At 42.6% G+C, this 24,186-nt stretch overlaps 1 protein-coding gene across 3 annotated transcripts in view; it reads left to right on the top strand.

The window, feature by feature from the left end:
- Window positions 1-24,186, top strand: part of tln2a (talin 2a) — a 91,135-nt gene that overhangs the window by 18,306 nt on the left and 48,643 nt on the right. For all 3 annotated transcript variants that reach the window (XM_056608649.1, XM_056608646.1, XM_056608648.1), the window contains 12 exons: window positions 2,327-2,368; window positions 10,926-11,104; window positions 11,908-12,005; window positions 13,289-13,418; window positions 15,185-15,337; window positions 16,349-16,491; window positions 18,182-18,309; window positions 18,580-18,643; window positions 18,797-18,901; window positions 21,416-21,571; window positions 23,064-23,165; window positions 23,845-23,921. In XM_056608649.1, coding sequence (XP_056464624.1) covers window positions 10,969-11,104; window positions 11,908-12,005; window positions 13,289-13,418; window positions 15,185-15,337; window positions 16,349-16,491; window positions 18,182-18,309; window positions 18,580-18,643; window positions 18,797-18,901; window positions 21,416-21,571; window positions 23,064-23,165; window positions 23,845-23,921 — 1,292 coding nt within the window. In that variant the 5' untranslated portion in view covers window positions 2,327-2,368; window positions 10,926-10,968. The remainder of the gene's footprint in view (window positions 1-2,326; window positions 2,369-10,925; window positions 11,105-11,907; window positions 12,006-13,288; window positions 13,419-15,184; window positions 15,338-16,348; window positions 16,492-18,181; window positions 18,310-18,579; window positions 18,644-18,796; window positions 18,902-21,415; window positions 21,572-23,063; window positions 23,166-23,844; window positions 23,922-24,186) is intronic.

Genomic DNA, 24,186 nt, shown 5'->3' with positions numbered 1-24,186 from the left:
GGCCCAGCAGCCTTTGTCTTCTCATTCAGCCCCATTCTATTCCTGGAGGCAGAAACCAAACTTTTGCTTCATCGTGACATGTTTTCAGATCCTTTCCAATGAGCTAGTAACCTTACCGGCGGACTTTGAGTCAGGCTCTGTCCTCCTCGTATTTACATCACTGTATAAATAGTTAGTATTGAAATGCTTATTTAGAGATTGAAGGAAGCAGTTGGTCCTGATGTCGTGTTTAGCCCATCGCAACGAGCTCATATGCTGTTACCTGATACAAGCTTGTTGTTACCCAACTTCATCATTAGTATGGCTGTGTGTTGTGAAGTGGCCCTCTATTTGGAGGCTTGTGGCTAGTTGAGGGTTTGTCCCCGTTGTAAGAGACCTAGTAATTGGACCGCTGCATTCTGTTTGATACAGTACTAGGAATGCATTTCATAGCTTGAAAATGGCATAAACAAATTTTCAAATAGCCTTATTGGAAACCGGAATAACATGTGAAATAATGGGTATTTTGGTTTGGAGTTGAAAACATGCTAATCTTGCGAACCCAAAACTCTTTGTTTCAGTGCTGGGTTAGTCGCTCAGCGTCTGTGCAAACTTTAATTTCAGCTTAATGAAATATTGTAAATTCTTTTGATTTAGCTTCCTTCTGTGCACACAACCATCCTTATATGTGCTAAAAGGAAACATTTGTCATTGCCCGCCAGCCAGATTTTGCTGTTGATGGATGCTTGTTAAGCACGTGTATTTCTGTGCAAGTACGCGTGCATGTGTGCGTGACCCAGCCACTGCTTAAGCCCATCTTCCTGCTGAGCAGCCCATCCTTCGCCTTCCCGGCTGTGCCAGATCCTTCAGCAGCTTGTCAGCTGTGCACTTCGGCACACCATGTCAGAGCCATCATCTACAGCCTGAATACCCCGAAATACCTCCCGCTGAATACCTCCGTTTATCTTCTGCCTGTACCACCAGGAAAGGACTGGTGGGATGTGGCAAAAATGGAGTACCTCGTGATTTCTGTCTCTATCTGTCTTGCCTTTCATGGTTCTTCTCCAGGTGCTAGAAGAGGTTTGTTGTGTTCTGAATCTGATGTGGAGACTGGTCTGTTGCAAACTTTGCAAAGAACAGATTATTGTTCGGTGTCGGTCCTTTTTAAATCCGAACCATGTCAAATTACAACATACGTTTTAGCGCTTTTGGGTAGGTGCGCCTCTTGTTTCGGTCAGGATTGGTTTGTGTTGGTATCCATGGGTTCTTTGTTGCTGTCGTCCATGTTTGCTGATAGTCCCTAGTACTCTTCCTTCTTCTAATCAGTCCCACATGCAGAATGTAATGCAGTGCATCTTCAAAATGATGTAATGAGATGTCGTAAAGGACTTCTGATGCATACTTACACCATGACAATGGAAAATATGTAAATCATTATAGTGCACAGCCCTACTTTAGAATACATTACTTTTAGAGTAGAGTACCCTCTGAACACCTCCATTATACCCCAAGAATACCGCTCAGCCCCTTTTGTTTGAGCCATACCTTATGTTTCCAAATATTGCATTGTCAATACAGGTAGAAAGACAGGGGATACACCACGTAACATCAGAGTGTGTGTGTGTGTGTGTGTGTGTGTGTGTGTGTGTGTGTGTGTGTGTGTGTGTGTGTGTGTGTGTGTGTGTGTGTGTGTGTGTGTGTGTGTGTGTGTGTGTGTGTGATCAGAAGTTTTTTTCTTCTCCTCTGGTGAACCGTTTTCATTCTCAATTAGGACTTCATTTAAAGAAGACTACCTTAATTATTCTACATCAACTGCCGCTTGACATGCGACCGAGTGTGTAAGCCTTCGTAACAGAGTGTGACTCCAGGAGGCCATTTAAGATGTGTTTTTAGGTTTCTCTATGCAGCTTAGCACTGACCTGAAGTCCTGCTGTGGTTCGCTTCCGTCTCGAAGTATACTTCTTTAATGTAGAGCACTAGACCTAATTTCCCTCTATCTGCTTAACCAACCCTAAGAGCCTCCTGGCAGTAAGCTGCTAATTATTCTGTATGTTCCAATTATGCGGTACGCCTCGAGTGTATCTGAAGTTTCCAACACACCCCCCGTTCAGGCTCCCACCATGTACAACAGCATCTTACAACTTTCTCGGTCTAACAATGCACACTCACTGGGCTCAGCAAAGTGTCTCTGTGGGATATGAACAACACAACTTCCACGGATTCTCCGATTTGGGACTGCATCAATGTTACATTTGTTCCAGGACGATGTGTGTTTGAGTTTCTTGAATCTGGGCCTGTACTCTCGTAGTTCTGTAGGTCTTATCTTGTCTTTGTTTCTACCTTTCAGCTGAAAACACCCGCAGACGCCCTTAACTTTCTCTGCAAAAAGGTAAGAGTCTCAATTAAAGTTATTATGTCTCAAAACACTAAGGAAGAGTGTTTATGCTTTGTAAACATGGAACATTATATGAAAATGAGCACACAATGCAGTTATATATGTTGTTTTACTTCAACAACGACACAAAAAATGTATAAGACCTGATAAAAGTGTCAAAGTGTCAAGAGTGAAGGTAAATGTACAAAATAAATATCAGCTTTATTAAAAGCTGCATTGCCTTTCTCCCAACATCTCCAATAAACGATACACACACACACACACACACACACACACACACACACACACACACACACACACACACACACACACACACACACACACACACACACACACACACACACACACACACACACACACTCTTTTCCCATGGCCCGCCAAGCAGTTTGTAGCAGCCAATCAAATCACAGCATCTGGATACCAGCCACTTCACATAACCACGCTCCACAATGATTTTCACTACCAGTATTAAAGATTTTTATGTCTATTTAATGGCAGCTCGATTGGGGGGCCATGTCTGTTTAAACGCCACATGCACATCCAGAGTTTCATTAGATGAGCTTTGGATATAAAGATGGATGTATTGTAATAGTGTGTGTATATATAATTATTGATGTGTGTGTCATCGGACCGGTAGTGAGCACCAAGTCAGTGTTTTTTTTTCAGTGGGTTCGGCGGACCCATGATTGGCTCACAGCAGGGCAATAAGTGGGTATTAGTGGCTGGTAATAATATCAAATGTACTCGTATCTATTTGCATGCCCATTCTATTTCATTAAGTAGTATTAGGATGTAGTTTAAAATCTGCTGGTGTTTCACGGCATTGAAACATTTGGGTAGAGGGTTAGTTATGGTTAACGCGTAAAAGATTAGTAGAAGATTAGTAGATCCTCATCTACCACATTGGTGATTTTTTGTTCTCCTCATCTCATCCATATCATTAACGGTATTAAAAAAACTTTTAGTGATAGTCTTTCTGAGGAATTGAAGCTGGCACAAATTTCTTAAATGTTTAGGTGAAGAATACATGTCATCATTACTAGTAAACATTTCTTTCTCTGTGCTCATCGACTACACATTTAGTGGTAAAAAAACCTTGCACACAGAGGATAGCTGATCCAAATTCTTAATTATTAACAGTTCAGGATAATCTGGTCAACTGTGGCTGTTGCAGTTTGGCAGAGGTAGACAGAAAGCATTTCAACAGCCGTCCTAGGCCTTGAAAGGCTTTTTGTCATGTGTCTTTTCAAAGTAAGAGCACACTGTTAAGGATTGTGTAAATACTCTGGCCTCAGTTTAATTTCCTGTCAGTGGTCTGTCTGTACTGTTTGGTTGTGCTTGGACTTGTGTAAGAGTATTAAAAGAGACAACCATGACTATATATACGGCCCTAACCCTAACACACGACCCTAACCCCTAACCAGCAACACTGGTTAAAATATATAAAATATTAACTTGTGCCAAATAGAAATTTAAGTAACAATTAACAAATATTAACAAAGGGTTAGGTAATGACTAGTTTGCTATTCATTATGGCACCTTATTATAAAGTGTGACCTATGTATATTTTTTATTTTTTATTCCTTATTGTGCATTAACAAAGTACAAAACTCTCGTAGGGTATGGAAACATACTTCCATCAGGTACAAAGAATAAAGATAAAAAATGCATTTGTACTACACAACAATAGTCTTGCCATACAGCTTTTTGAATATGGAATTGAAACGGCAGGAAGTAGTGCTGATCAGTCATTAAAAATGTGGGCTATCTTGAATATTTGTCTCACGACATACAACTTGGCTACACTCCTTTTGTTGATATCACCATCAATTATGGAATGGTTAATGATAAACGGGATGAGATAGGGGGATAGTGGACCTTCAATTTGGTAGATAATTTTGTAATGTCAAAATGGGAGGTTTTTAGAGGAGAATGAATCTCTGAATGTTCTCTGCTCAAACCTATGGATCCTTGTTCTCTAGTACTTTGGCTATGGTAATTTTGTTTTTGTGTGATACCTGATTTTTCTTATAAATGCTGTCAAAGAAATGGGACGTGTTTGTTTGGTGGTGACAAGATCAGCGTCTTTCTCGCCACCACTCCCTTACACACGCAAACACTTTCTCCCCCACTTCCTCCTTGCGGGAGTGCCGTGACGGACCCCCTCCGGTTAAAAAGCATGCTGGTAGAAGACAGGATCTGACACTTTCTGCAAACTGTGAACAGTCAATTTTGACAACCTTGAATAAACAAGAACTAATTTAACCTTGGTGGGCCAGTATACACATTTTACATTTTTAAATCCACGAAAATCACTTTGTAATGCACCATTTTGAAGCTAGCTTCTTCATTGTCGCCACTGACGGCCATGTTACTAGTGAGAAATGTCCATCCATCTTGTCAACAACCCCAGTGAGGGAAGACGGCCACCAGAGCAGCTGTGTAGCATAGTAGCATTGATCACCTGTCTCTCAACCAGTGTGCTGTGGTTAGCTGTTAGCATATTGCAGCTCGACCAACCCAGCTGCCAACAAGTCAACAAACACAGTGGCAGGAATCACTGTTATTTATATCAGCTTTCAGTTACCCATGGCTCTATAGCATGACCCTGCTTCTATTTTTGCTGGCTAAATCTTTTTCTATTTTGGTTCTTCTTATGGTATTCTTGGAAACCGTAGTGTTAATGCTATATTGGCAAGGGGATGCCAGAGGATGCAGGAGAGGATGCTTTTTGACGTTACTTTAGCACAGTCTTTACGTAATCATACACATTAGGGGTAAACGCATCCCTCCATTAGCATAGGCTATTGACATTAAAGTGATGAACCACACTACAGTACAGTTTATGGTAGGATCTTTTTTTAATTTAGGCATTTTTATAGATGACATAATTCAATGATTACCCATCACTATGCCATTCAACTGTCTAGCTGGCCTCAAGCGGTGCTGTGACAACAGTACTGTTTGTCATTAATATTATAATTGATCTCATTAATAGACGTGTGGCTTGGCACCAGATTTAGTTTAACTCCTCAATCTGAGAAAACTAAAACAGTTCCTTGGCGCTGGACAAGGGAGGTTAATTTAATCCCCAACCCAGCTTCTCAAACCTCCAGGGGAGCACGGCTGATGTCTGGGTAAGCCAAGGGTCTTGGCGGGGGGTCGACATTTGAATTATGTGCTGAAGTTCTAAAAGTAATTTCACAGCAATCACTCATGTTTTACAACCTCCGCTACTGGTAGTTAATGGTACGGAAATACTTTTATATATTTGGCCTCTCCACATTTATGTTCTTCATCAACATCTTCCTCATATTTACTCCATCAAGTTCTGAGTCTGTATGTTCGGCACGCACACACACATGTTTGTGTGTGGTGTTTCTCATTGCGTGTCAGATCAGTGTGAGTTATTATTTAGCTCAGCTAGCAGCATTAACACTGCAAGGGTTAAGGGTTCAATTCTCATTGAGGCCAATAAACGTATGTACTCGTGTTATTGTACAACGCTATGGGTAAAAGTGTCACATTCAATTTCATATGTATATTTATTTATTAGGTTTTACTAAATAGTTCCACTCTGCACTTGTCTGATATTTGTGCTGTTTGAGGAGCCGGGAGGGATCAGGGATCCTAGCGTTGTCATGCCAACTGGGACTGTAGTCTGGATCGAAGTGGCAAAGAAATAACCCAATAGTACACAAAGCAGATTCAGACAGTTTTTCACATTTCAAAATAATTGATCAGTAGTTTATGCTGTTATGGTTTCCTGATGCCATTGTCTGTCATGGATGCTATTAGAAATTACATTTAGTGCTGCAGATCATATCCCTCTCATATACCGACCTCGTAAACATACTCAGTTTCGGTCACACTCTCCCAACAGGGTTATTTTCTAATTCATCCACGAGTATATTGGCTGAACTTATCTTGGTTTGCCATGGGAAAAGGACTGAATTGAAACGGTGAAAAGGTGATTAGCAATTTTATCAAAAGCGCCTCTGAGAATTCAAGTGGAAGTTGGAACCTTTTTTCTCGAGATAAGTCTATACATTTAGCAGACTTAGTGGGAATATGGCCTTAAAGTGAACAGCTTCACGGTCTGTTTGTCTACCTGAAACGTCTGAGCAAGTCCTTGGCACTCTATCCACTATGAAACTAATACCATGCACTGTCTGGATGCTAAACTCAGTGGGGTTAAATCAGGACAAACTAGACAAAATGGTTCATGGGATAGAAGACAGTCTGTTTGTTGTCAAGGGAGCGCGGTCTAGCCATCTAGTACTCTCTGATTGGCTCTCCCTTCCTTTTTATGTTATCCCATTGTTATCTTATCTGGGAGCCAGAGCAGATTTCCTTCTCCCTGCTAACCAGGGGAAATGAGATTGATGAGAATTATTCCGCTATACTGGAATGATTCACATGGTTTCATCCCGTTATTCAACAAAGCTGTTTTACAAAATATAATATCACGCCACAAGCCACATGTACACTGAGCAGAGGGGACCGTAAAAAACGAATGCTTTAAACCATTTGCGTATCATCAATCATAATCCTTCATCCATCGTGCACTGCACCACGTTGAGGTCCTTGTACACGGGATCCTGTGTTCTGATTGAATAGAATAAATTAGAATATTGTTTTGTATTTTAATTAATATTATTTAAAATGATGCATTACATACTAAATGCATTTATTAAAAAAAAGATGATTGGTACCGGAAGGTAAAAATCTTACTTGAATCCGCCAAATATTATATTTACAGATGTTATAGGGCAGGGGGCCTGCAATGTGTGGAGACTGCTCTGCAGGTTATAATGCATAGTCAGCTGCAACACCTATCTTCTGTCAATTACACACACTTGCATACATACACCACATATATGCGGCGTATACATGTGGCGCATACATATGTATACACCTCGCCAACACACACTCATACGCATGCACTTATGCACGCATTACTGCCCATATTTTGTACAATTTGCAAACGCACACTACACACTATGCAAGCACTCGTGTCCATACTTGAGTCGTACACACTTTTATGCACTAATTCCCAGACTTTAGTCATACACAGAGTTCAAAATCAGAGTTACACAGAAACAGAGACACACAGAAACAGAGACACACAGGGACACGCATACACACAGATGGAGCTACCCAGACGGAGAGAAATAGGCGGAGGCGCCGATGCCGAATGTGTGTGGTGATGTATCTCTTTTAACATTCACACAGTCTCACACGGAGGTACGCGCGCACACGCGTGCCGCCAGCAGACACCCTGTGCGCGTGTAAGTCAGATGGTATGAAGAGCATGTCCTCGTCTGCCATCTCTGCCGCCCATCGGAGTGACTAACAAGTCTCATTTCCCATATTTAGCTCTCCTTTTAGGTGCTAGTTTATGTTACTCCTGTCCTGAGTGTGTGTGTGAATCTATGAGTGACCCTATGGGCTGGAGAGAATGTGTAAGCAGGGGGAAGGAGCCAAGTTAGAGGCTGACGGTTACTGTTGGAGCACCTGACTAAAGAGGGGAAAGATGTCAGTACAGAATGGAAAATCACTCTGTCTCCCTCATTTATCCATGTATACCTTCTAGAGCATTTCAATGTTCGGCCATTTGCTGTTAGACAAATCAAGGCGTTTTTCCGCTTGAGCATCTTTAAAACTATTATTCTATTTTTTCTCAATCATTTTTTAAAAAGGATTGTGAGAAAAGTATTTCTATTATTAAAATGATTTTTCTTATTTGATCAATTTAATCAAAGAGGCCTTCAATTTGCATCAAACCAAAGTTGCAAAGTGCTGTTTTTTCTATGGTTAATAACCTTCTTAAACTACCCTACAATATTTTGTGTTTGGTGCTTTAGGTCATTCTGTGAAATGAGCTTGATAGTAATTCATACTTTACTATTAATCATGACCGCTGTGCACGCAGAGGTCCTCCCAGTGGTCAGTTTCCCCGATGCCCTGGCGTAGCAGTCAGTCCGATTATATATAACTTAACTCCTAACCCTCTCCCACCAATAAATCAAACTTGGGGTCTCAGGGCGTAGTTAATGGCAGTGCTTATCGGACGATATTCATCATTCAGAGGCAGTACAAAAGATAAATCCATACTGGAAGCATCTTCATCCTTCAAGATTTTTGCCTTAATATTCATCTTTTATTTTGAAACTTTTTTTGCCGGCCTTCCTGTCAGGACACTTGGGCTGTATGTTGTGAGGTGATGTCTGTGGTGTAGAAGATGCACTGTCTGTTGTGAAATGCGTGTGCATTGTATTTTAAATCTATGACGCACACCTCGACTGCAAGCCAAGTTGGGGCTTTCTCGCTCCTAGGCCTGGCTATTTAAAACTCTCTGGTTCGTTTATTTTGGGCCGTTCGCTCCTCTTTAAAGGCACATAGCTGAGGAGGAGGAATACAGTCAAGCTATAAGGGAATCTCGGAAGTTACACCATGATGATGATTTTGTGCATGTGTCATCCATTTTGGCTCCGTGGACTCAAATGAGCTATTGATGTGATGTTGCCAGCTATCGAATATACTCCCACTGTCCCTGAGGGGGGGGGGTGTGTGTGTGTGTGTGTGTGTGTGTGTGTGTGTGTGTGTGTTACTGAGACGGAGGATTCCAAGCTGTCTATGTCCTGGCTCATTGATTTACAAAACAATGGCTGCATCTCTCTTGTCCCTTTATGCCTTTTACATTTTTCAGGTCGACCTCTCTCTCACTCACTCTTTTCTTTTCTCCTTTTCTTGCCTCTGAGATCTGACACACTCTGACCCAGGGCTCACTCCATCAAGCCTGTGACTCATCTACACACACCGACACTTGATCCTTTTCCTCATTTGTCTTGTGTTACACGACTTATTGTATGCCCAGTGTGTACTAGAAGCTATCGTATATATCTGCTTAAGGGCAAAGCTTTTCATTTACATCTTGGTAATCTTGGTATTCATACCGAATGGTTAACTTTTACGGAGCAATAATCCTGTTAAACCTCTATCGCAACGTAATCCAAATAATGGACCATCTTTAATAACTCAAACATTCAGAAACCCGGACGAGTCAAAAATCAAATTGACCAAGAATTGCGCTCACATGTCCAATTGCTTATAATCCACCCATCACCACAACTACTGTGTTGTGTGGATGAAGAATGAATTGAAAATAATGAGTTGTTGTGGTGGTGGGCTGGATCTGATGAATATCTGCAGAATATTCTGTGGTGGAAGGCTGCAGGAACATCAGAGGCGTGTGGGAGGAACCGCTACCACCCTGTCAGATGGCTTCTTTATCCTGGCAGTGTTGGAGCATGTTGCTGTGTGCGTCTGCGTCTGCGTGCGTGTACATGCATGATCGAGTATGTGTGTTTTATGAAAGGCCCTACAAACTGATATAGGCTGCATTATCAAAAAACCTAACGTAACGTTTAGTAACGTAACACTTTTTAAACAAGTGCACTGGCTTTATTTTCTGCCATCTGCGCGGCTGGGTCTATAATTCATACCCTCGTCAACCCTCACTGTCTCTGACCCCCACAACATCTCACTTGGGAACCAGATTCTATGCATCCTATTAGGGGTCAAAAGGTCACAGGGGGATGAAGAGGGAGGGTGTGTACATTCATCATGGCAGCCCCTGACCTCTCCCTCCGGAACAGTGACTACAGAGGGAAACTATGTTCCTGTTGGCCCCCCCGACAGGAGGGGCTCTGTTTGGGGAGGTCAGTGTTTTCGAGTCCAGGGCCATGCGCTAGAACTTCTTCTTCCCCTTCAACCGTCTCTGTGAATCACTGCAGTGTTGGCCATGACCGCTCCCTTTTAAAACTATCAAACTCACTGTCGATCTCTGGTTCTGCACACGACACGTACAAGAATAAAGCGACGATGGGAATTGAGTCCATGGAGTCCAATTAGAATGTTCTTTTGACATTTACATTGCAGGTGGATGTATGTGATTAGAAAATGTGGCCAGCTCTAAATGTGTGTGTGTGTGTGTGTGTGTGTGTGTGTGTGTGTGTGTGTGTGTGTGTGTGTGTGTGTGTGTGTGTGTGTGTGTGTGTGTGTGTGTGTGTGTGTGTGTGTGTGTGTGTGTGTGTGTTTTTTCTCAAGCAAACATTGGTAACCTATGTCCACACACCACTGATGTGTTGCTATGTTCATGCATTTACCTCCTTCTGGGTCGATCGTGGCATTGACCTTGGACCGGTCAGATGGCCTGTTTATTACGACCGTAACCAATGGGTGTAACCATGGACCTGTTCTTGTCCTTTATTTGAATTTCTTACCTCCGGTCTGGGGGAACCATTATTTTATAGAGGTGGGGTTTGTTGAGGAAATGGTATATGGAATTGAACAGGGTAGGGCTTTTGTTTGCATGCGTGTGTCGTTCTCGTTTTGACTTGCTACAACGTATATCCATGGTCTGTTGTTGCCGTCTCCTTGAAAGACAGCACAGATGGTTGTTCTCCAGGCGGTTAACCGTTTTTCATTGCATAACAATATTAATTTCAACCCAGCTCTTAACAGCGTGCCTTCTGTCTCCTTCCAGGTGTTTCTGCACCCCTGGTAACCACACACACCTTCCCGCCAAGATGGTGGTGCTGTCGCTGAAGATCTGCGTGCGCCAGTGCAACGTGGTGAAGACCATGCAGTTCGAGCCCTGCACGGCCGTCTACGACGCATGCAGGATCATCCGCGAGCGCGTTGCTGAGGCGCAGGCTGGACAGGGTGAGAGTAATGGATGAACTGCGTAGAAATAATACATGATCTAATGCATAGTCCCGCGCTGAGGCAGGAAAGTCTCCTGCTCAGGGGTTTGACTCCCAGCCAAAACGTGTCTTTGCAAGTGGCCTGACCTCTACCTCCTGGCCTTTATCTAAAAACAAATTACTGGATACACTACTGGATACACTTTGGAGGCAGGCATCTAATTAATATCAATGAAATGTGTATAAATAGACTACAGTGCATTTCTTTATGAAGCAAGGGTATGGGTATAGATAGATGCTGATGTACTGCAAGTATCATTTCGATTTAGCCATTGAGTTTAGCAGATACAGGTGATTAAGGAGCATGCAGGCATTAGGCACCATAGTCAAATAAAATCACAGGTAGGCTGCTTCTTTTTTTTTCTTCTCAATCCCAGAACAATCTACCATAGCCACTAGATTACCCCTCCCTGTAGAGGGATAGATCAACCTTTCTGTTTAGCCCTGGTGGAATTAGCCTTGTTGTCAAATGAAACCTGTCACACGGTAAATGAACGCTACAAAATGTCAGCTGTGTACTAAATGACTAAATATCATGTTGCTAAAGGCATCGCGCCGATGACCTATCGAGGTGGACCCTCCCTCCCTGCTGCTGAGCTAGGGACATCAAAGGGATCCCGTTCAGCCAGCGTTTCCCTTCGTTCTGACCTTTCAATCTACCCTTCCTGCTCCCTTTGCCCATCAACAACGAGGAAGGAAATGAGAAATGTCATTAAGAAAATGTTAGCCTTAAATGTTATGTCTCCTTGTCTTCCTGATCAGCCTCGGATTATGGCCTGTTCCTCTCCGACGAGGACCCCAGAAAAGGCATCTGGCTGGAGTCGGGCAGGACCATGGACTACTATATGCTCCGCAATGGGGTAAAGACATGTCTGCACAGCCCATATCAGGCCCTCCATGTATCCATATCCTGCATGAATACCTTTTCAGGTGCACACATATAAAAAACATTTGTTTCCATGTGTCTGCCCTGTGAGTGCTTCCTGTTCTTTCCCACAATTTTAGGAGAGAAAAGATGCTAAATGCATTCATTAGCTTAACATTACATCAATGTAATGGCAACCTATGCAAGTGTTTTTGTAGGGGTTATCAAATATGCCTTGGTGTTGATGAATGTGTTTTATATAAGGATCACAAGCAAGCTGTGAAGCCCAAACCATGAATTGAAGTTCATATTTGAACAGAAAAACCCACAGAGCACATATAAGGAGGGCTGTATTTCAACACTAGCTTCGTACAGTTCTCTTAACAAAGTCTTTTTAGGACACGGACATTCATAAACATTATTCCACATCTGTCCTGACACGGCCCGCTGCCGGGAGCTTAGGCTTCATTTGAATACCACTGCATCATAAATATTTAAAATATCGATTTGAGATGAAGTTCTTCAGGTGCCGGCAGAGTCACACAAAAATAAAACACCTCTACAGCGTGGTCGAAAGTTTGTTAGTCCTGAGAACTCTTCAGCACTTTTTTATTAGCATTTTCACCTCTAAATACTTTCCCCCAGAGTAATTCAGCCGAAATGAAATCACAGTCACGCCTTCCATCACAGTGGAAGGCGTGACTGTGACTGATTATTCACAGTCAAATCTCTACCCGTTCCTATTGGTGTGGGTTGGGAGGGGTGATCGGCAGGGCAATAGGCAGCCATTTAATGAAGTTTTCTGCCTTCTTTTCTCAACCCTCCCCAAGCATTCTGGCTTCATTTGATCATTTCAATGGTGCCTTTCATTCTTCTCTTTTTTTCCTCCCCTTTCTCACTTTCTCAAACTCCACTTGTTCCCTCAGCATCCCTCTTTTTTTATGTCTGTTATTCACACGTTCCCTTCTCACGTTAACTTGGTTATTAATATATAGTGGTATAATAATTGGAAATACAGTACTGTAACTTCGATTTGTATTTTACTCTTACTATATATCTTACCATACTATATTCTTACTAAATAAATAATATTTTCAATTCCTATTCCAATTCTATTCATTTTTTATTATGTGCTGTTAGCTCTTTCTCATGATATTTTGTTATAATTTCACGTGCTGCTGTTGCAACAGGTTTTCCCCTCAAATCAAAATAAAGAGCCCATCCGATCAAATCTTTACTTCTCTGTTGCTTGTTGCTCGTCACCGGCCGTTCCCTCAGGACATCCTGGAGTACAAGAAGAAGCAGCGGCCTCAGAAGATCAAGATGCTTGACGGAGCGGTGAAGACCATCATGGTGGACGACTCCAAGACCGTGGGCGAGCTGCTGGTGACCATCTGCAGCAGAATAGGTAACGACACCCTGGCCTCTCCTGCATTGTCTCTGCCACCTCTACTGCTACCTCTCCTGTTACATTGCCTCTGCTACCACTGTTGTCTCTGCTGCCCCTGTTTTCTCTGTTGTCTCTGTTGTTTCTTGTCGTGTAAATATCCATCGTAACTATATTATACAAACATAAAGAAATATATAAACCCTGTTTATTTAATGACTAGTCAATTGAGAAGGTATTTATATGCATTCTCCTTGGATAGTTTGCATTTGCAATGCCACCGTAGCCATAAAAGTCTGATACCGAAGCAAATTGACTGACTTCTTTGTTGTGTCGATTCCTTTGACTGTCTTGAAGCCTTGCAGACCTGTCCACCTCAACCATAGTGTATTACAATTTGACTTGTTCTCCGTCGCCGTGGCTGACATCAGCCGTGGCAAATCCTAAACTCTCCACGATGGTCACTCCCCCTCACCTTTGTTCCCTTTGTATTAACTGACCAAGATGTGAACGTTTCCATATAAAAATCCTGTACCCCCATTGTCTTGTTGAATGTATGCCAAATTGTCCTTAAAATAAGTTTTTCTTCATCACCTCTGCTGCCTCAGCTACCTCTGTTATCTCTTTTGTCTCTTCTACCTCTGTTATCTCTTTTGTCTCTTCTACCTCTGTTATCTCTTTTGTCTCTTCTACCTCTGTTATCTCTTTTGTCTCTTCTACCTCTGTTATCTCTTTTGTCTCTTCTACCTCGGTTATCTCTTTTGTCTCTTCTACCTCTGTTATCTCTTTTGTCTCTTCTACCTCTGTTATCTCTTTTGTCTCTTCTACCTCTGTTATCTCTTTTGTCTCTTCTACCTCTGTTATCTCTTTTGTCTCTTCTAGCTCTGTTATTTATTTTGTCTCTTCTACCTCTGTTATCTCTTTTGTCTCTTCTACCTCTGTTATCTCTTTTGTCTCTTCTACCTCTGTTATCTCTTTTGTCTCTTCTACCTCGGTTATCTCTTTTGTCTCTTCTACCTCGGTTATCTCCTGCCTCTCCTGCCTCTGCTGCTTCTTCTGCCTCTGCTGTCTTTGTTATCTCTATTGTATCTGTTGTCTCTGCTTCCTTTGCTGCCTCTGTTCGATCTGTTGTCTCTGTTATCTGTTTTCTCTGTTCTATCGGTTGTCTCTGGGATTTCTGCTGTCTCTGCTGTCTCAGTTGTCCCTGTTGCCTCTGTCTCTGTTGTCCCTGTTGTCTCTGTTGTCCCTGTTGTCCCTGTTGCCTCTGTTGTCCCTGTTGCCTCTATTGTCCCTGTTGTCTCTGTTGTCCCTGCTGCCTCTGTTTTCCCTGTTGTCCCTGCTGCCTCTGTTGTCCCTGTTGCCTCTGTCTCTGTTGTCCCTGCTGCCTCTGTTGTCCCTGCTGCCTCTGTTGTCCCTGCTGCCTCTGGTGTCCCTGCTGCCTCTGGTGTCCCTGCTGCCTCTGTTGTCCCCACTGCCTCTGTTGTCCCCACTGCCTCTGTTGTCCCTGCTGCCTCTGTTGTCCCTGCTGCCTCTGTTGTCCCTGCTGCCTCTGTTGTCCCTGCTGCCTCTGTTGTCCCTGCTGCCTCTGTTGTGCCTGTTGCCTCTCTTGTCTCTGCTGCCTCTGTTGTCCCTGTTGTCCCTGTTGCCTCTGTTGCCTCTGCTGTTAGGTGTTAGGTCCTGAACCTCTTCACTGATAGGCTAGTGGTCCCTGATCCTCTACGCTGAAAGGCTAGTAGTCCCTTATTGACAGGAGTCTGATAGCAGTCCCTGATGGTGTGTGGTTGCAGGCATCACCAACTACGAGGAGTACTCCCTCACCCAGGAGGGCGTAGAGGAGAAGAAGGAGGAGCACACGGGAACGCTGAAGAAGGACCGCACGTTGCTACGTGACGAGAAGAAGATGGAGAAACTTAAGGCCAAGCTGCACACAGACGACGAACGTGAGTTATATATATATATGGATATAGAGAACAGGAGGTGTGATGCATGCTGGGAAATTAAAGCTGAGCCGGAACCAATCAGTTACGACGAAAGCATCATTTTGAAGTAATAGTTATTTTACTACTTCTTCAACAACAAATTTGAAATGCTTACTTCAGCTTTTGCTTATTGTTACACTTCCGCTAACTGTATAGCAAAGCAATCCTTCTTCACTCGCTGGCTTTGCTGTGCTGAGCAGCCAATACAATACCTATCATCAGAAAAGAATCAAAGCATCTGTTTAATAAACTAGGACAAAGGAAAACAACCAAATACATGCATTTGTGAAGCTATAAACTGCACGTTTGTTGATGCCTAAGTGTAATTATTATAATAATTATTGATGAATTTAAATTCCTACAGGCAGTCCACAGTTCTTTTGCAAGTTTTCCGTGTAGCAATTATCAAGGTTATTGCTTACCAGGCTCATCTTAAGACCACTTTGTCACGGCCCTCCAGAGAGGCGGTGGGCTTCAGAGGTTTAATGACCTGAGCAGTATACAGTGTACACCCATACAGTGCAACGGTTACCGCTTCACCTTCTATCTCTCGGCTCCTTAACTTTAACTTTGCACACATTTAAGTCCCTGGAGTTGCTTAAATATTCTCTCAATTCCGTTAGGTACTTTAGGTAACTTGTGCCACTTTAAATGGCACTTTTAACACTTTACTCGTACAGTAACGAATCTGTAAATTTTTTATATATGGTCTTTAAATTGTCCATATTTTCTTGTTGCTCAGAGATGTATTAAGCTATTATTTTCCAAGTTAACTATTTTAGTAAATCAGTAAATATTGGATAATATATATTATTTATTATTATATTATAATTGCTTTCCAATTGACTATGTCAAAATGTAAACACTTCCCAGACATGTGTACACACTATCGTTGGGCTGTGTGTGCTGTTTATACACGAGTGTGTTGTGTGTCCTTGACATATTATGGTGTGTTGTGTGTGTGGATGTCAGTGAACTGGCTGGACCACAGCAGGACCTTCCGGGAGCAGGGCGTGGAAGAGGTGGAGACGCTGCTGCTCAGGAGAAAGTTCTTCTACTCAGACCAGAACGTGGACTCCAGAGACCCGGTCCAGCTCAACCTGCTCTACGTGCAGGTCTGAGATCTGCCTCTCCCATTTTTATTATTATTATTATATCTTTATCCTTATTTAACCAGGTAAGTCACGTTGAGATTAAAATCTCCTTTACAAGAGAGACCTGGCCGAGATGGACAGCAGTGCACAGCTCCAACACAAAACAGAAGACAAATACAAATTCAATAATAAGTGCAATTCTTAAAATACATTAAGATTATTGACTAAAATATTAGCAATTTCCAATGAGGTCTGGCGTCAAACTCTTAACACCTTTAAATTCATTGAGTCACTCATTGAATTCACTGCTCCTGCAGGTTATTCCAGGAAGACGGTGCAAAAAACGTAAAGGCTTTTTCACCCATATTCACCTATCACGATGAACACGATAAAGTATGTGTTCTCTTAGTGATGGGGTTTTATGCACGAGTGTATGGCTCAGACTTGAGGCCAGAGAGTGATATGGACAGACGGTAAGAAAAGAGAGGGAGGGAGAGAGAGAGAAAGAAAGAGAAAGGGAAGATGCTAGTAAATGGCAATTAGTGTTTTGTGTGTGTGTGTGTGTGTGTGTGTGTGTGTGTGTGTGTGTGTGTGTGTGTGTGTGTGTGTGTGTGTGTGTGTGTGTGTGTGTGTGTGTGTGTGTGTGTGTGTGTGTGTGTGTGTGTGTGTGTGTGTGATACACGCATAGAGAACATCTTCAGCTGTTGTGTTGAAGCATTCTGAGCCACATTATATCTCAATTAAAGTCATAGTTGACAACAATCAGTGACTCACTTGAGGACTCTTCACTGGAAGCCCTAATGGGGTGAGGGAGCAGTTATAATAATGTGTGCCGGTACTGGTCTATAATCATATTTTTTTATCTTCTGTATAATGCTAAAGTACTGCAACATGATAAGCTTCTTTTTGTTATGGAGTCCATTTAGTTTACAAAAAAACAACAGCAGACACATTACTACTAAACTATGAATCTACCTTAAAATAAATATATTTTTGCTACTTTGTGCAATAGGCCCCTGGCAAAATGAAACGAGAAAAACAAAATCTAATGTTATAAAGCCTCGTCTTCGCTACTTTCAATCTGTGCAGCACTTTATCTGTCCATTTCTGTCTCTCTACGCCACTCTTTCTCTCTTACAGGACTATAATTCTCTGTGATGATTGATTTTGTGTGGGGTGTCTGTGTGTCTGTCTGACTGGCTGCATTTGTTGGTTGCATCTTCTTGGTGTAATTTATGGGTCAGATTGCTGAACTCCACATCGATATCTCTATCAAAGCTCTGCCCACCAATCAATATAATGTCAAAGCTGATTTAGATCGATTTGTGTATTGGGTGTATATTTGATGTAATAGCTTTTGCATGTTATTGATGATTAGTAATTGTGAAAAATCGAGCTGCATTCATAAGATAAACCAAATCATCTCAGGGATGGGGTTTAGAAACATCTCAAACACGGACCCGAGGACTCTGGATATTCTGTAGTAGCTTTTGTGCACACGTTTTATCCTAGGCGACGTAAAATTTGAGATGCATGTCTTAGGGAACAGGCATAAGGGTTAGGGCAGTCCGACACTCTAGCCACTAGACTACACTGACTATACTCAAGAATAGCACTGACGTAAGCCATAGTAGCGTTTCACCTCTCCAGGTTATCAACATTGTTCAAAAGATGTTTACACATTTATTCATCTCCCTTTTATGTGTTCCAGGCCCGGGACGACATCCTGAATGGCTCTCACCCGGTCTCCTTCGACAAGGCATGTCTGTTTGCTGGGATTCAGGCCCAGATCCAGTTTGGACCGTATATTGAGCACAAGCACAAACCAGGCTTCCTTGAGTGAGTGCATGCAGACCCATCCGGGTGTTGGGGGGGGGGGGGGAATATGTCATTTGAAAAATTACATATTTTCAAATATGTAATTTTTCTAACTGGGCTTATTTTTCGGTAGTAGGAACATGGAGAAAATGGGTTCAGCTAATATATTCATCCAGATTCCTAATTGATTCATTTGTTTTGTTTCCTTGTGTCTAATGGTAAGCGGGTGGCAATGATGTCTGGCTTTCTGCATTCGCTCTTTCAATGACTTAATTTCATGCCTCTTAACAGCTTGAAAGAGTTCCTGCCCAAAGAGTACATCAAGCAGAAGGGCGCGGAGAAGAAAGTCTTCCAGGTTTGTTCAACTACTGCCCAGTTGCAATATCAAAGCTTGTTTCCCCTGCATAATCAAACTTAAATGAAGGAACAAAATATATATAAAAATATGTATGCAACAAATGAAGGATATTTTCACAAATGTATTCCTTTGTTGTTATTGATATTGCAGGATCACAGCAGTTGTGGAGATATGACCGAGATCGAGACGAAAGTAAAATATGTCAAGCTTGCGAGATCGCTCCGAACATACGGTGTCACCTTCTTCCTGGTTAAGGTACTTGGAATCAGATACACAAATAACAAAGAAAACAAATTATCACATTTTGAAAGGGAGATAATCACTTTATTGGCCGTATTCCTCGTAATCGTAAATAAACTAGTCACATTTGCCCGAAGAAACGAGAAAATCTCGAACAGGTGTGTGTTCCGAGCTGCAAGGGGCCCGGTCTTGGTTTGGTTTATGTGTTTGGTCTCTTCTGGGTCTTGCGGTTGCTGGCTGCAGATCATATCCGTGTGCGGTTGCTACGCAGCGGATATGGAAATGTGCTGGTTCCACCTGGCCTCCCAGTTCCTTTCATGTCCAGACGCACACTGGGCCAGCACATCGGCCTCTCGAAGTCATTCCTTCTCCTGTGCAGTCTGACTGGGAGGTGTTTGCTGAGAATTAAAAGTTCTCTCAAACAAAGGTGCTGCAAAGTCGGCCTGTTAACGACAGAAGGGATCTCACCTATTATTTGGGTTAATTTACACGCAGAGGTGAACAAAGCATACTCAATTATTCAGATTGCTCCAAATCGAGGAAGCGTTAAAAAGTTAAACGACATGGCGTATGGTTTCACAATGTTTGAAAAGGAGAATATGCATGTACAGTTTTGTGTTTATAGCGGAGAAACGGCCGATAAACAAGGTGCCACACACACACACACACACACACACACACACACACACACACACACACACACACACACACACACACACACACACACACACACACACACACACACACACACACACACACACACACACACACACACACACACACACACACACACACTTTCCCCTAAGGTCTACCAGGAGTCAGGGTTTTCCTGGAAGGCATCCAAATGTGTTGCCGTGTGCATCAGAGTGCGACACTGATTAGTCCAGAGAGGGGTGGAGGTGGGTGTATTGTCGGGGTTAGAAAAGGGCTGGGCGATATGGAAGCTTTTACTAGCACGATAACTATGGGATACTGTACTCAATATTGATAAATATAAAACTGAGTATCCTGATAAGTCAACATCTTAGTTTCATGACTACACAATCACCAGTCCTCCATTAAAAGACGAAAAATGATAAAATGAGCTAATTACCCAGCTCTTGGTTCGAGGGAGCACCTGTAAGACCCCTCACAAGGGCAGATTGTGAGATGGAACTGACGGCGACCACCCCGGTGGGGTGATGTCCCTGAGGCGTCCATTAGCTGGCGGAGCAGCCGACCGAGTGCAGGACGTCCTCCAGAATGTAGCGGTTGTTTTTCACCGCGGTTACTAATGGTAGGCTGGGAGGGGGGGGGGGGCTCGGCAGTCCGCATGTTTCCCAGAGCAAGAGGGTCCTCTTATTGCTGCTCCCGTAACCTATTATTATTATTATTACCATTATTATTTGTTATTAACGTGTCTGTTATATTTAAATTTTCCGCGCCATTTAGCCTGTAAAGGGTGTAGGCGTGTTGGGGTACTTGGTGTGTTAGGTTGCTGAGCAGGGGGCAGTTTGAAAGGAACATCTGCTTCTCTACATGCCCCCCCCCACCCCCCCCCCCCCCCCCCTGGGTAAACAAAAGGTTAATTAAAACAGGTTTCGTTTTTTTCTTCTTCTAAATATTTAGTCATTATTCACTTTGATGCATGGACAAACCCCTTAGCCTTAATCGCCTCTGGCAGCCTTGCACTGTTATTAAGTGGTTGTTTAAAACCAGAGCACTTGTGTAATCTAGTCGCACAGTGTGTTGTGGGTATATAATTAAAAGCGGATTACCACTTCAGTTTTAAAAGTCGGTTCCAGACTCCCCCAGTCAATTTTCCACGTGGGTTGCAACAATCCTTGGAAGTCTTGGAAGGTGCTTTTATTTGTTATTATATTATAAACTTTCTGATTAACCTTAATCATGCCCCCCCAAGTAGTTTACGTGTGGTAATTGTTGTATTTATATGGATATTTGTGTAAGACAAAGTTTGTTTTGGTATACCAAAGTACTAGACTAACTGAAAGACATAGTTTTCCTTTGAATGGCCCGTATTCACCGCACGGCCACCCAGCGAGCATTGAGAACCAAGATGGCCGCCAGGTGTATAAGGCCAATGAAGGTTATGTAAAGAAAAAAAACATGTTGGATCTCTTTGTGCGCGATTAGGGACTGTTAAATCCTGTCCCAGGAGCCCAGCGTGAAGGCCACATTTAATTAGCTTTGTATTGTTTGACTTGCCATTGGTGTTCCTGTTATTGGGTAAGGCTTTATCTGTTCTCTGCTGTTCTGGTCCATTGTACTGATTTTAAATGGACTGCATTTATAGAGAAACTTTATACAAAACACATGCACAGAATCACACACACACACACACACACACACACACACACACACACACACACACACACACACACACACACACACACACACACACACACACACACACACACACACACACACACACACACACACACACACACACACGGTACCTTTCAGGTTGGGAGCCACGGTAGCATCCTGTATTGTCTCTTTATGAATGCGTGTGTGATTGTGGGTCTGTAGGAGAAGATGAAGAGCAAGAACAAGCTGGTGCCTCGTCTGCTGGGCATCACCAAGGAGTCCGTGCTGCGTGTGGATGAGAGGACCAAGGACGTGGTGCAGGAGTGGCCCCTCACCACCGTCAAGAGGTGGGCCGCCTCGCCCAAGAGCTTCACCCTGGTACGGACACACAGGAGCACATGCACGCACACATGCACGGGAATAAACCTGCATGCACACACCCATGCACACAGGAACACACTCTAATACTGCACAATGGAAACTGCAAATTTCCGAATCCATACTATCATTGATTATGACTCACGATGGAAATGAGATGGAAAATATAAAGACAAAAATGTAGTCCGGAAAAATCGGAACTGTGAGAAGGTTGGTTGGTTGTGATGTTGCTGAACAATGAAACTCGCCTTTGTTACACCGTGTATATTTATAATGTTGCTTATACATGCTTGGTGTGAAACACTTTGAGTCTGCCTCGTATATGAAAACTGCTATATAATTAAGTTGCTTTGCCTCAATCTGTTTTACTTTTGCCCAAGGGCTAGCCTTTGGTCATAAGGTAACAGTGACATTGAGAATTTAAACGTTGTGCTTTACTCATTTAAATGATATAGGACTCAACCACATTCTCATACATGGCATTCGTACAATAATAATACTTTTTGATTAATCATAAGTAATAATACGTTTTGATATACCAATAAAATAAATCACTAGAGCTTTCTTTCAACCTATTTCCTTTGGCACAATAAAGATTATTAGAGCCACTCTTGCCTTCCATGTCTATCGGTTGTTCCTTTTGTTGGAACACAGATATAATTTAATCTTTCAGATCTCAATTCTCTTTCTCTCCCTCTCTCTCTCTGAGTGATCTGATTGGTCGACCTTTGGTTGTTCTGTTTCTGGGGCGCGTGCCGAGAAATCTTTAAGTACTCATTATTCTGTTAGGATGTTGAAGTAGCTGCATTTCCCAGCAAACCATTTGGAACTGCAATGTAGCAATATAAGCTACACGCAGGCAGGCAGGCAGACACACACACACACACACACACACACACACACACACACACACACACACACACACACACACACACACACACACACACACACACACACACACACACACACACACACACACACACACACACACACACACCAATGTGTTATTCGAAACCATAAGCTGCCAATTTCTGCATGATTTCATGATGCTGTCATTCTGCTTATTAAATACAACTTTATTATCCATTACATTACATTATCCATGTAATTGGGACATCACCAAACACAAATCCAGCAAATCCATTGTTGCAGTGATTATTCAGGGAGTGTGTATATCGTTCGCACTCACTGAAATGCTCTTTGTCTATATTTTTGTCTGCGTGTATGTGTGTGTGTGTGTGTACCTCTTTGTACGTATGTGTCTCCATTTTCTATGTGTGTGTGTGTGTGTGTACCTCTTTGTACGTATGTGTCTCAATTTTCTATGTGTGTTTCTGTGTGTCTACCTCTTTATGCATGTTTGTGTATGTGTGTGTGTCTACCTCTTTGGGTGTGTTTGTGTCTGTGAGTGCCTCTTTGTGTGTGTGTCTACCTCTTTGTGTGTGTGCGTGTGTATGTGTGTGTATGCCTCTTTATGCGTGTGTGTGTGTAGGACTTTGGCGAGTACCAGGAGAGCTACTACTCTGTGCAGACCACAGAAGGAGAGCAGATCTCCCAGCTCATTGCAGGCTACATCGACATCATCCTCAAGAAGGTATGGGCGTGTTTCTCCTGCTCACCGAATCATTCATAACCATCAATACTCGTAGCGTGGACAAAGCATTGAAGCGACGCCTTTCAGTTTCTAGTGGGTCTGGTAATGCAGTCTAGTGTGATGCATGGAAACAACTGTTACAGAGTACAATACATGCATTGTGGAATGTTTTTTGCTGAGACTGCTATATTATCAAATACTTGTCAACTTAACGCAGATGAATTGCAGGTTGTATTTGAGGAACGGTATTAGGTCGAAATTTACTTGTTGCTACATGTACTGCTTTTATGTGAAGCCTCACCGTTAGTGTACACAGTACATTCGTAGAATGGCTGGCCCCAGGAACCCATAACCCTGGCAGTGTTGATGCACATCCCTACCAGTTACACGAGGCCAGATCAGTTAGGTTCTACGTTACAGTTTGGTTGGAACATACAATTAAAATAATTCTCTCTATTTAAAGGGGATTTATACTAACTGTATTCAAATTTCCGTGTTCAGTGCCATTCTTTTAAAGTCTCAGGAAGAGTGTTGATAATCAGATACTCCAGTTCACACAGAAAGAGTATGTATTAGATGCAGAAGCATTCAGTGAATAAAAAGTCATATTATATACGTGGAACAGTCCTACTCTCCAGACTCTTGGTCAATCCGATGTTTTATTCCCTTCTTCTTGCAGAAGCAAAGCAAGGACCGCTTTGGGTTGGAGGGAGATGAGGAGTCCACCATGCTGGAGGAGTCGGTCTCCCCTAAAAAGTAGGTAGACCCTGCACCTTTGGGTGCCAGGAGGGAGAACTAAGGGGGTTAGATTCCCAGCTGAGAGATTCTGGGTTCCACTCCCCAATGCCCTATCTATATATTCCTTAACGGGGCAGTGAAGCCAAAATCGTGGTAATATGTCTAAGACTATCATCAACATAGTAATCTGTGCCAATGTATCGCGGTTATTGTTGAAGCCCATCATTTAGAGAAAACAGGATAAAATTCTGTTTTTCAGTTTCCGCCGCCCTGTTTATGAACC

The sequence above is a fragment of the Gadus chalcogrammus genome, chromosome 14, assembly GCF_026213295.1.
Source record: "Gadus chalcogrammus isolate NIFS_2021 chromosome 14, NIFS_Gcha_1.0, whole genome shotgun sequence".
NCBI lineage: Eukaryota > Metazoa > Chordata > Actinopteri > Gadiformes > Gadidae > Gadus > Gadus chalcogrammus.
The sequence above is the reverse complement of the archived record's forward strand: the minus strand, read 5'-3'. Positions and strand labels throughout refer to the sequence as shown.